This window comes from Pelmatolapia mariae, linkage group LG17, assembly GCF_036321145.2.
Source record: "Pelmatolapia mariae isolate MD_Pm_ZW linkage group LG17, Pm_UMD_F_2, whole genome shotgun sequence".
NCBI classification, from domain to species: domain Eukaryota; kingdom Metazoa; phylum Chordata; class Actinopteri; order Cichliformes; family Cichlidae; genus Pelmatolapia; species Pelmatolapia mariae.
Window position 1 is genome coordinate 16319031 of NC_086242.1, and position 14351 is coordinate 16333381.

Here is a 14351-nt window from a genome sequence, read left to right on the forward strand (position 1 = left end):
TGCTGCGTACTGGCTAGGTGGTAGCAGAGAGAAGTTGTGCTGTTCAAGGGGGAGGGAGAGGAGTAAAGGAAGGAAGGCCAGCTTTGAGCTCCAGCTGAAGCTACTTTACTGTACATAGTGTTGCTTTATATAGGAGAAAGCTGATCTTTCCCTAATCAAGAAAGGAATGAAATATTAAGCTTTTATTGTTTCCATGACTTTAACACAAATTTTGAAAGCTATCAGGGCTCTTTCTCACCTGATTTTTGTTTTTATTTTTTTATTTTGTATTTTTGTTTTTTAAAGCGTGTAGTGAGAGTGACTGAAGCCTTTTGTGGACTAAACCTTTTACACAGTTACCCAACCATCAGCGTAATAATCTTCTGTTTTACTGCTGTTGCAGTTCTTATTAGCAGGGAAAAAGCAAATAGGGAAAAGTCCCTATGAAAACTGGCTGCAAGGTGTGTGACTTATCCTGAGCAATCTGGACATTGTTCCTAAACAGATATGCCACTGTTGAGTTGTGAAACACACTGCCATCGGCAAATAAAGGAATAGTTCTCCCTTATATGCATGGCTAGATCAGTGTCTGATTATAGTAAAATGATCCCTTCATGGATCATATGTATTCATATTAAATTATAAATTATGCTCATGGCAACATTATTTCATATGTTAACTGAGTGTGGATATCAGGTAATAGAGGCCTTACATTATGTCCTTAAGTGCTAATTACATGATAATACTCCTATAACAAGCAACCAAACAGCTAAGCAGTAATGTACAGTCATGCCAAGTGAATGTTATTGTTTGCATATTAACATCTACTGCCAATGTGTTTAATTATCACCCTGTAACTCATCTATAAAGATGTGGCAGGACTATGTAGTCAGTAGTACAAGTGAATCAGATGTACTGCAAGTTTTCTTGCAGTATTTGGGACTGCTGCTGTGCATTGCATGCAGCAGTCCATAAGCACTGTGAGATTAGGGTGATGCCAACATATGTTAAATGGCTGATGACATTTTTGTATTACTTCTACACATTTCAAATGCTGGCTAATATTGCATCAACTGTGGAGCAGTTTTAGTGTTTTATACAGGGATGCTTTTCTTTTAATGGGTTAATTTTGTATCTGTCATACTGTGTTATTTTAAGCATGACAGATATTCAAAAAGTGTTTAACTATGATTTTCAATCATTTGTTTGCAAAAAGGAATTTTGGTATCTGTTCCACCAGATATTTATGCTGTACTTGGCTGTGGGGTTGTTTTTTTGTTTGGTTTTTTTTAACCAGCCTTTAAAAGCTACCAACTGAACACACAAATCAGTACCTGGGAGAGAGTATTTGGGTAAGTGGTTGCTCACATTTGAAAACCCATGTATTTCCAGATATCTCTAAATCTTTGAGGTCTGTTAGTGTGGAAGTGGACAATTACAATAAAATCAAAGCATGTAATGTTGAAGCATATATATTTACGTCACATTATTCATTGCACTTGCCACACTAATAGACCACTTTCTGTGAACAACTATCAAAAGTTAAAGGAGAAATTGATTGATAAAAATGTTTCCTAACATTTATAACTTATGATTTAAAAATACACAGCGGGGTGTTTGTTTGTTTGTAAGTATATATGCCAGTTTGCTCAAGTTGCTCACTTGATTGTCTGAAGGTTAAAATGATACTCTATAGCAGGGCTGTCAAACTGAAATACACAGTGGGCCAAAATTCAAAACTGGAACAAAGTCGCGGGCTAACGTTATTTATTGAAATAGATTTATTCCTCCAGATATAAGAATGAATCTTTTCTTATGGACTCAAACACATTTTGCTGAAAAACTGAATATGGAACAAGCAAAACTTTATATATATATATATATATATATATATATATATATATATATATATATATATATATATATATATATATATATATATATATATATATATATATATATATATATATATATATATATATATATATATATATATATATATATATATATATATATATATATATATATATATATATACATACATATATGCATGCGCGCGCATCGCGGGCCAAATGTAATTAGGCTGCGGGCCAAATTTGGCCCACGGGCCAGAGTTTGACACCTATGCTCTATAGGTATTATGGTTATTTGAATTGTTCAAGTTCTCCTGTTGTACACGTCATCTGTCTTACCAGTTGATGGCTTTTCTTAACACCCAGACACATCACTGTCAGTCAGAGGTGCTACCGTGGGTGTGCACCATTGACACTGTCATTCAGTATAGAATAATTGCCAACATAGTAGCCTGGTAGTCTGTGCCAGTGACTTCCCTGGCACTCCAAGCAGTAAATTGTGCAGAAGGCACAACAGCAGCTTTCTGCAGGGTGCTTGAGTCAGCCATCTGAGGGTGCTACTAAAGGAAGTCAAGAAGGGGAGGGGTCTTGAAGTGTCCCCTTGATGTGGAGTGCTGCTAAATTGAGCTTGGAGCTCTCTGTAAGATGTCCCACTAGATAATGAACCTACCCTTTTTTATAGACGAGCAGTGGCTATACCCTGTACCCTTTCACTGTATCAGGCCGGAGACTGTTCCTTATAAAGTGTCACTATGACACTTGTCAGATGGTGAGTTTAATTAAAAATGTAAATGTGGGATCCATGAAAGGAAATGATGAGTTTAGGTTTGCAATTAATAAAAAATGACAGTGGACACTAGTGCTGGGCGATATGACGATATATATCGTGTGGACGATAGAAAAGTGTCTATCGTGCCATTTGTGTTCTATCGTTTCTAACCCTAATTTTATAAATTATTACATAAAATATATCATTAACACTTTACAGCCGGTCGGAGCAGGCACACTCCGTTTTGCCTAACTATTTTTAAATCCCTGTAGAACTGGAACCACGTAAGGTGGCGCAATAATTTTTTTTGCATATGAAACCGGAGGAGTTGTACTTACATCTTATTCCATTAGCTTGCCCTCGGTCACGGTTTCCTTCCACATATAGCTTTGCAAAAATTGCATAAAAAGCACTTCCAGCTACAAAAACATAATATTCCAGAAACGCGCTTTGCCGATCCGATCAGCTGTCCATAGCACTTCCTAAGTTGAACTGTCGCATGTCCGCCATTACCTGTCCGAAACCGGAAGTGACATCATTTTCGCGGAAAATTTAGTTTTTTACCTTCAAAGCCTATGTTGGTGTTTTTAAAAGTCATGTATGACTTTATGCTTTTCTGTATCGTTTCTGGGATGCTTAGAAGTCAAATTACACTGTTGGAAATAGTTTATTTTGATGCCCATGTTGTTTTTTTTGCAAATTTGCATTATAATATTTATTTTCATTTTTCCTGTAGTATATAAAAATTAGTGTTTCTCAAACATAAAACTATGACGACACTCAAAATAAATTTCTCGTGGTTGTAAACTATTTTGTCCAACTTTTTTTGTATTTACAGTTTTGAGGGATAAGCCTCTTAAATTTCTCTAACTAGAAATATATGTAAAAAAAAAAAAACAATTTTCAATTTTTTTTTGTAGTTTATTGCACTTTTTTGCAATTTATGTAGTTACTATGGACTTAATGCATACATATTATTAAAATTTGGGCTATAATGGTTGTATTGATGTATAGCAACTTGAAATGCTCCCACAAATGGCACTACAGCATGTAAAATGTAAAGATAAGCTCTGGCGGACTTGGTTCTATGGTAGGTCTTAAAGGGTTAAATAGCCTGTGGCAAATAGATTAGTGTTTTCTTCTCACTATACATACTTTATTTTCTCTTGCATAAAGTTAAGAGTAACTCCGTCTTGTGGTTTTGCGACATGGTGTGCTGCTTTACGTGCACCCGGATTTGCGACATGCTTTACGGTAACTCAAAACAAAGACTGCACCCTCTCCACTCGCTGTTTAGACTGCATACTTTCCAAATGACCACAGGTCAGGTGGTATATCGTGATATATATTGTTATCGTGATATAAAATAATTCATATCGTGATAAATATTTTTTCCATATCGCCCAGCACTAGTGGACACATTTGAAATCAACAATAAGAGTACAAAAGGTTTAATCTGCACAGTTTCCTCCACTGTATTGTAAAGCAGGCAGGCCAGAGGACCTCTGTTGACTCCAGGTTGGCCTTGTGCACCAGGAATTGTAATTTAGACACTTACAAAACAAAAACCAAGGTGTGTGTGTGTGTGTGTGTGTGTGTGTTTTTTGTTGTTTTTTTTTTAATAAATCTTAGTAGCCTTTCTCTTCATGCTGATAATAAGAAATTAAGTCCTGCCGCTTTCTTGCTTTTCCTGTGCGCAGACGTGCATAGCCCTGCATTGCTGTCTGAGTCACTGTATTGTTAGCAATTAGCGTTGCAGCAGAACATCAGATTGTACTGAAGTACTCCTGCCAAGCCAGGTCTAACAACGCTTCTAGTGAAAACTAGTCAGTTTCACAGAAACTCCTGAAAAAGAGAAACCAAGGACTAACTTTAATATGCATGCACAACACATTAGGGTTCTGGGTGAATGACTTCATATCACCACACCAAGTTTTTCGAGCACGATTATTGGCAGTAGGACCTGCACATATACTTTGTTCATCCCAGAGTGTTGGGAGTCCTTTGTTACGTAGTTAAAAATCAAGTTAAGCACAACAAATGCGTAATGAATAGCTTAAACAAGAACATGTATCTCAAAATTGAATACAGTATGTCTTTAAATAGTTGAAGTAAAAAAAATCGAATAAATTAAAATAACTATAAGTAAAAATATAAATTGTTGTAATATACAACAAATTTGAAAGTGTTAAAAGAAGTACTAAATGTCGTAAAAACAATGTAGCAAATATCAAAGGCATAATTGCACAACAAGCTTTTCTTGACCATAAAAGGTCCTGAGAGTTGCTTCAATAACAGTTAAGTCCTGCCTGCAAGAGGTTAAAAAAGAAGAAAGATGGCACCACAGATGCTCCTTTCAGCATTAGTTTTTTGATGTTGTCTCTCTCAGCGGTTTGCTGCAAGTGCTGCCTTGAAGGGTTATCCAACGAACCCCCGCGTGCTTTAAAATGAAGTCCTTTCTCTATTTATTTATGTTTCTTACAAAAGCCCGGCAAGGCCTGAACCCATGTTCTCTCTTTGGCTTTTTTGTCATGGCAACACACCAGCCTCCTTTCTTCAATGCACGTCATGGGTGCATTTTTGGCTTTTCCCATCTTGTATGCAGCACTTGTACAGAGTATGGTTTGAATTCCTCCATATTATCTCAGGATTAGGCTGACACACGCAGTATTGTTGTCTCTGTCCTGATCTGCTCCATATTTATCTCTGCTGGCTTGGAATTGTTTAGTAATTTAATCTCACAACTGTGCTTTTAAACAGCCCTCCATGGTGCGGTAATTTATAAATATGGAAAGGAGAGACATGCACATTGTGCTGCTTAAGTTGTGTGTCCAAGGAATTCATTGGCAGCTGCTCTTCTTTGAAAGTTTGTCTTAAAAAAAGCAAGTCAACAATGAAAGCAATGCTTATATTGAGCATTTTTGATGACTCTGTTTAGGATGATAAAACCTGATGACATGTTCATGAGCTGTATCAATATCTTACTGTAGTTGAGTAAGGAGATGGGTTTAATTTTGCTGTTGCACAAACTGCCACTTGAAGCTGATGCTTTGTCAAATGCAGGCATATAACACAGGCATCTTGTGTTTTAGAGCAAATTAGATGTCAAGCCGTCTGTTATGACTGATGGGTTAAAATAGGTTTGCACTGGCCTTAAAAACCATTATAGCACTGAGCATTTCAACAATATGTACATGTACCGGTGTATAAATTATTATGAATAGCTTTATTTACTTTAGTATAATTGGAATGTTTCTCTCAAATGGTGAGAAATCACAGAAAAATTGATAGGGTTTTTTAAAAAAATTGGATAACACACTCTTTGCCTTTGCAGTATGTGGCAAAGATGCATACTGCAAAGGCAGGTCTATTCTGAGCCAGGAGAAAACCCTGGTCACCACCACAGAAACATGAAAGGAGCATAGATGAATGTCAAACTCGTTCGTTGTTTCTGATTATTTTAAAATTGCAACAGGGTTTTCTTGGAGAACTGCACTCTCTTCGACATTTCACTGAGAGTTCTTGCTGAGCCACATCCCACAAAACCTAATGGATTAACAGAGCTGTTTTCAGAAGCTAGCCACATAATGTACATTAATGACTAGTCAAATGGAGCATCCTGCGTCCATTGATTAGTTCTTGAGATATGTGTGTGTGTGTGTGTGTGTGTGTGTGTGTGTGTACATATATTTGTTTTTCCTTCCCAGAAGTGTCATGTTCTCTTACGGAGAACCTTTTTTATCTTAAAGAGAAGCAAGAACTCAGCCCTGACAGGATGAATCATATAATGTTTAATGACGTATGGCGGCTCAGCCTTCAGTGAGTTATGACTTTGTCTCCAAGGTCAATCTAGGATTTCATTTACTTCAAGAATTAATTGGAGAACAGAATTCACATTGTTTTAGCTAAAAAGTTTTTTTTTTTTTTTTGTTGTTGTTGTTGTTTTTTACCACCTTTATTTTTATGCTTCAGCACACCTTTATTTTACCTGCCTATCCAATAACTTCAGACTTCACAAGGCCTTCTTTTCTCCTCTCCTCATACTGGCCAAACAGGTTTAATTGGCTACGTGTCTGCTTCAGAGTGAATCACTCCATGTCTGAAAGCACACTACAGCACCTATATGTTGCTCGGGGGCTGATTGAATTGTATTAACAGGATTAAGCTCAGCTGGAGTATGCCATCTCCCTTACATCAGCATTATAACCAAAGGTGCATGAATAGGCCTTTAGATTCTATGATGTGCTAGACATAAAGGTCGAGGATGTCATGGTACTTGTCTCATTCCTCCTTTTCTTTCCCTTGGGTGTGGGTTCTTTTAGCGTCATTAAGATTGGAGATGATAAAATGATTTCAGTTATTAAGTTTGTTGTTTGAAATTACACTCTGTAGCCCTGCATTTCTGCATGATGCAAAACAGAAACCTCTGAATTTAACCTGTTCCAGTTTGTATATCTGAATGACTGTCGTAAAGCAGAACAGAGCTGTCGGATCAAAGGGGAAATGGTACCATTGCTTTCCTCTTTGCATAGTTCCTGAATGGTGACGTAGATTAAAATGAGAGAGCACATGGGTATCATCTTATTTGAAGATGCTGTAATAAATCTGAGGCCTTTCATATGAAAATGTCCAGTTTTAGATTACCAACTTTGGGAATGTTTTTTCTTTCTAATTGATCTTGTACTTCCAACTAATAATTAAAAAAAAAAATTAACAGTACGTACCTGAACTTAACTGTTAGCCTGCTAAGGAATAACCAGCAATTATTCATTATACTTTGCTATAATTAGTCTTCAAATGGATTTAGAGTAACTTAAGGTTCATGTACTATATACTGTATATAGAACAGTACAACTTGTACTTTGCTCTTTGTTGTAGATTTAATGCACTATAAACCAACTCTAGAATAGTGCTATACCCCACACTATACCTTGCCATTCACCACGAATGTAACTACAGCTCAATTGTGATGGTCTCTGTGGTACTACTATACAGTGTAAATGGTCTGTTGATTGGCACATGGGTGATATCTCTACCCTATTTCCTGTGATTCAATAAAGGTAACTGTTAGTTGAGCTTTATCAGCTCTTAAGTCCAGCATGAGTTCATTTTCAGTTTTGATGCCAGACAATGCACACAACTAAAATGCAATCAGAGTGGCTGCACTTTGGTAGTACATGCATAGCAGCATTATCTAGTATAATTTAATAGGCCTGGTTCAAAGATGAGCCTAGCACTGGTGCAACATCCTATTTTCTTACAAATAGAAACTTTTAAAAATGACTTACGATTTTATTAAACTCTTATATCCACTAATTTAAGCCCATTCTTGGGGCTCCTATACTAGTATACTTTTGATTTAGGCTGTTAGTATGGCACCTGTCAACCACATAAAATTACAGCCATTAAGGGATTACCTTTGTTGGGCTCCTGGTGGGAGCCTGTGAAGGAAGGCTGGTGACGCATCTAAGAGGGAGGTCGCAGGCACCAGTGCATTCACCTTAAGGGGCTTGTTTCCATTCTTGGACAAAGACTTTGAAGAGATAGTAAGTGTGGGGGATGACTGAGGGGAGAGGATTTAGATGAAAGTATGGGGGACAGTTTTCAGATGAGCAGCAGAAAGCTGTAAAGATGGCTGCCAAGTACATGCACATTTTGCAGCTGTGAGCGAGGAAATGAAAAGCACTAATCTATATTGGGTGGTTTATTTTTGCAATACAGATTAAAATGTCAGATTAATAAAAGGAGACTAGCAGTTGTCTGTGCTTTGCATGTCTGTTATCACTCGTGGTGTTTTGCATGTGGAAGAAAAACTTGATTGGCTACTTCAATTTGAAGTACAGTCTATTGGACAGCTGACTTTACTTCCTGGCTTCCTCTAGTTGAGGAATGCAGGAACACTCAGTCAGCTGTCTGTAAGGACCACTTATCTTTATTTCCAATCCTGCAAAGCAATAGACTCCTTTATGAATCTCTGGAGGATACGCAGAGCAAAATGGCCACACCAAGGACGGTGATTGGAAGTGACAAATTACAGCTGGTCCTCCTTATAGGGGAAAAATATGGGAGCAGCGTCTATTTGCTTTCTGTCAGTGCTGATTAGTATTATTGCATGCATATACAAAACTGTGACACTCCGAGGTTTTCTGCCTTCCCCAAAAGTAAGATCACAAGATTTTGATAGAAATGCTTATCCTTTTTCTTTTTTTAATCTTATTTTTCTTTTCATTTTTTTTAAAGCAGGGTTTAATTTACTTTTACTTAATATCTTTTAATAGGGTCAATAAAACAGTAAAATGCGTAAATTTCAATAACTTTAGGTAATACAGACCAATCAGTAGTTGCGAGCAGAGTTGTTGTTGTTTTTTTTTTTTTTGTTTGTTTGTTTTTTTTAAACATTTTTTGATAGTAAAGTAGTTTGTGCAGCCAGAGGTTAGCTTGGCTCACGTTTTATGGATGAGTAAAGAAGGGCTGACTGCTGTTAAAGGTATTCACTTTTTGGGTGCTGCAGCTACTTCTCTCGGGAGAGAACAAACCCAAACAAAAGTTAAGACTGAGTCACTTACAGAGGTGCAGCTAAGTTGTTGTTACTTCGAGTAAAGCTTGTTGAGGAATTAATTCCTAATTGTCTTCTCTCCTCCCCCGCTGGTCTGTTTTCTAAATGTCAACACTAGCTCCTGTGTGTGCTTTTGTGCCTTGGGTCATGACTCGACAGTGTTTCTCCAGTTTGAGGCTCTGTAGCTGTGTAAAAGCGTGTGTCGTCATTGCTTTATATCAGACATCATTCAGACTAGTTAAGGCAAATGGTCTATTTACTGTTTACCTTAATAAGGAATTGTTAAAGTTAAGTAAATTAAAGTTAGTTTTGACTGGTAGCATTATTTTTTACAATTTTATTATAGATGTTGCACTACAGATGTGAATTCTTTGAGCCCTTTTTTTGTGGTGGCTATGGCCCAGGAGGTCAGTGGTTCAATCAGTGGATCAAGTGTCTTTGTAGCACCCATCAGAGTCTGAGTTTGGGGATGATGATTAGGTAATATTCAGATCACAAAAAGCAGTATGCAGGTACCTATCCATTTACCATTTGCCTCAGTATGTGTAGTGGACACTTTGTTTCATATCAACCTTAATACATGCATTAGCTACCTTATTGATTATAGCTTAGTTCGTTAAAAATAAAGAAAAACTGCACATGCTTTGGTCTATTAGGGAGTAAATTGTTTCCTGGAATAACAAAACAACAATTTGTGGTATTACCCATTCTGTATAACCTAAACTAAATGAAGGATATTTATGTTGAGATGCATTTACCTATACAAGCAGTATGTCGTTGAAATGAACAGGATATGGTATATGTGGTTTTGATTTTTTAATTATTTTTTATGTTTATTTTTTTGATCAGTTTTGCCAGTGCAGCTCCTGCGTAGGGACCACACAGTGCTTTGTGTTGACACAGAGGGGCACATAATTCTCCCATGATGATGGCATCAAACTAATAAACCTGTTGTACTAATGATGAGAGTTGCAGCCTTGGTTGTTGTTGATCTCTTTAAATCAAAGTCCATTTGCAGCTTCAGGGACTCGGTGGGGCATTAAACCCTACGACATCATCATACACAAACGCTCATTCACACGGTCAGTAAGCTCAGGGAGGCCTCTGCAGGCACTCTGTAGCTCTGGTGCTGTAAACGGCCCAAATTTGGACAAGGATTCCAGCCAGATAGCGGTTTGCCCTGAACGTGAGGACGCCGTGTGTTCATGTGTCTGTTTCCCCTGTCCACACGTTTGTTGCCATAGCAACTACAGGAGATGGCCTGACTGTGTTCAAATATGAGTTTGAGGGGTTTTTTTGTTTTTTAAATTTCTTTAATATATTGCACAAGTGGTAATTGTGGATTTCAAGTGTTTATCTCAAGTATTTACTACAATCATTTTTAACAGTTGAGCATTTTGTTAGGAAAGCTACAGGTTCACTGGAATTTTTTATTTTTATTTTTTTGCACTCCAACTATATGACTTTATTTATGACCCCTGCTTTACATGTCACCTCATGTTTGATGTGAGACATTATTTAACCTCAGGCCCTTTGTGTGCACTGAATGAAAAGTGCACTGTATGCTCTTTTCTTCTGCTTTTATTAACTTCCTGATTTGGATTTCAACAGCTTCTTCTTCCTCTCTCAGCCTTTTGATAAATGAATTGTACACAATTTATAATATTTAGGTTATGGCCTAAAAAATCTATATTATTTTGGTACTTAAACATGCCGAGAGAGCAAAAAAAGAAACTGCTTGTAGAGCTTGGGCCATACCTAAATGAGTTTGAAAAGGGGAAACTTGAATGAATAAACACAGCGACAGTAATAATCCAGTTAATAATATGTGTGTGTAACTGATGTTACTGTAAATGGACAATAAGGAAGCAATAGTTTTAAATTTTCAGTTGCAGCTCTTAAGGATCTCAGATGTAAGGAAGAGATGCAAAATGAAGGAAGCAAGGAAGATGCATTAGCATAATGAAAATTACTTGTGGTTGTTGATTTAAACACTCGTGCTTCTAGCATGCACCCCTGGAAGGGAAGTGAACAAATGCGAGTGCTGAAATTCACAAGAAAACAAACAAAATGAGCAGTATTTTACTGCTTAGAAAACTTGTGAAAGCTATCATGGATACAGAATGAAGTTGGCAGGCCTTAAAGCGTGGTTTCCCTTCTAATGAAAAGGAAATTCGGCTTTCAGAAATGTAAATTTCCTTTTCTACATAATATGAATACTTGACTAACAAATAGAAAATGCAAATTTGTTCCTATCATGGTGCAAGTTTGCCTTCATAATCTAAGCAAAGTCACTACACCTCCCACTTTATGAGTCAGAGGATCTTAAATTAATCTCATCTGTGTTACTTTCATTTTAATTGTGTTATTTAGGTACTTTGGTTTGGTGGGGCCTTCCAGAGAGAGGTTCAATATTACCACTGCTGTAGAAGCATCATACTGGTCTATGATGAACACTAACTGCAAAGCTGCTCATAAAATTCTAAAGCAGTCTTTGTGCTCCTGATCTTTAGTGACACTCTGTAATATGTTCTTTGTCCTCCTATTTTAGTGGGTGGTCTCCTTGTGTGCTGCACAGTAATATGCTTAATTTGGAGTGTTTGTGGTCTTTTGATGTTCAGAGTCAAACTATATTTAGGATGGGTTTGTGCGCAGTCTCCCTCTGGTATCTTCACCCAGCCTAGAAAGTCTGTTCTGAGCTAGGTCTCTGAGCGGAACAGAGTTCTTTTAATGTGAAATCCTTCTGGTTTTACTTGTTAGGTTCTCCAATTTCCCCTCACCCCAACTTGCATACCTGTTAAGGACATCCTCCCTCCTGTCTGTAAACAAGAAACAGGCATCCTGTCTGTCACCAGCACTAAAGAATTGCAAAATCCTAATGATTGGATTGAGTGCTGGCAATTAGAGGCATTAAATTTTCTTTCCACACAGATGTTGATTTGAAGAATTCATCATCTTCTTAGTATGAAGAGAATGTACTTTGTGTTTGTCCATGTGCATGTGTAGTTTGTGTGGTTTCAATTACTGAGACTTACTGATTTGTCACAATACTGAACTTTCTAACTTTAGACGCTGCAAATACAGGGCCTCCAAAAAATTAAATGAATGCCTTTTTATTTATTTTTTTCTCGAGGCCCTGTTTATTTGTCATAAAAACAAGACTGTGACATGAAGGTGGTGATAGCACTGTAAGTGGGAGGAGGTGGGAATATGTGGGCACTGCAGTTTGTCAAGTTGAGGTTTAGAGCAACAAAGCACAGCTGCTATCTCTGTATTATTACTGCAAATAATGATAATTAAATAGTTTATGCATTCAAAATCCAAATTTTTTTGACAGCTCTGTACTTGAAGATGTATAGCACAGCTAACCTTTTTTTCAGGTTTTGTGTTTCTACACTATATTACTCTCAGGATAAAGTAGCAGCAAATATATGCACAGCACCCCAGTGCCTCTGTCAGCAGTACTATGCTATGTGGTATTTCTAGCACCCCTGCTATGTGCGAGCATTTTGAGAATGCTTCAGCTGCCAAAATCTCCCAGCAATGCACATGGCAACCTATCCGGGGGTGTAATGCCCTTTCCATGAGAGATGCAACTATAGCACAGGCCACCCCACTGACATAAGCACTCAAGCATGTGTGCATGTACCCAAGTGCACTTAGTTCAACACAGTCAAGAAGTTGTGGCCTTATTCGTTTTCTCCCCATTTCTCCCCTGTCTCAGGCATGCATAGATGACAATGTCGACATGGTGACTTTCCTGGTGGAGCATGGAGCCTGCATCAACCAGCCTGATAACGAGGGCTGGATCCCCCTCCACGCTGCAGCTTCCTGTGGATACCTAGACATAGCAGAGTGAGTATCAAGAGGCCTTTTTGGCACTAGTATCTATTTGATCAGGTTTGATTTCTGCCGACTCATCCCCACTTCCTGTTTTGTTTTGTGCTGCAGATATTTTGTAACTGCTAAACTCCTCCCTGAACCTTTTGTGCAAAGTTTTCGTTAACATTTCTGGACTGTGAGGCACAAAGTGACTTTAGGGCTGGCCTAGCAGTTTTCTTATCATGCATCGTCTCTGTACAGCTGGATACAGCATGAGATGATAATATAAGTGATATCTGATTACGTTAACACCAAGAGCAAAAAAATTCCCTGACAGTGTTTAGAGCAGTCTGAAACCGGAGCTTTTAGTTTGCATGATATACTTGTGCACATCCTCATCTCGTTACTGGAAACTGTGATAAGGTTTAATATGAGCATCAAATATTGTACCAGAGTGTATATGTGACAGACGTTAAGGAAACTCAAAATGGGTTCACTTAACGTTGCATGCGTGCCTTTCTGTTGTTATATCTGGCACTGTGTTGACTAATATTTGGCAGTCCTTTGGCAGGAGAGTTTTCTTTATCTGAGCTGCACCTGCGGACAAAGGGTATCATTTACTGTACAGATTCAGGGGTTTTCCTCGCTCAGGGGTTGAATACACCCATAAGCACATTGCATGTCAGATGTGTTTGACTGAGACCTCCAAAGTAAACCAAAAAATAAAATCATCTTTATTACAATGATTGTAATTTATTTATATTTTTATTATTATTATTATTTTTGACTCTGGTTAAAATCTCCTTTGGGGGGGGTTTCATGAAAAGAACCTAACCCCCTTGAGACTCATTTGTAATTGGGCAATGGAAATAAAATTGATTGAACAACGTCATCCTAAATGACTGCCAGCTGGGGGGTTGTTGACCCATGATGCCATTTCAGAAGGTGTGCCAGAATGAAAATGCCAAGAACCAATCGTAGCCTGTACAACAGTTCTCATCACATTTGGACAGCAGCGGCAGCCCATCTGATAACTTGCACATTGTTATGTGTGTACATCTGTGATGTAATCAAATATGGAGAGATCAGGGTCACCTGCTGTATCTGGAATCAAGCTCTGAAGTTTCACTCAAGTATTTTCTTGGTCAGAGTGTTTTTTTCAACTGAGAAGACTGCTCATAGGGCAGAGATGTTATCATAGGATATTTAAACTAGCTAAAGGGGGCTGATGGAGCTCAGTCGTGCTCATTGTTCAGCTTATTGAGAGAGTGCTATGACCTGCTTTATTTGTGTTGCATTACAGGAACCTGGCTAAGAATGTATTCCTCACTGCTGGTGTTTTCCCAAAGTTTACAAACAGCCATCGGAGGAA

General features: G+C 37.8%; 1 protein-coding gene across 11 annotated transcripts in view; it reads left to right on the forward strand.

Moving 5' to 3' along the window:
• Positions 1–14351, forward strand: part of ppp1r12a (protein phosphatase 1, regulatory subunit 12A) — a 59545-nt gene that overhangs the window by 13493 nt on the left and 31701 nt on the right. For all 11 annotated transcript variants that reach the window (XM_063500780.1, XM_063500785.1, XM_063500787.1 and 8 more), the window contains exon 2: positions 12882–13012. In XM_063500780.1, coding sequence (XP_063356850.1) covers positions 12882–13012 — 131 coding nt within the window. The remainder of the gene's footprint in view (positions 1–12881; positions 13013–14351) is intronic.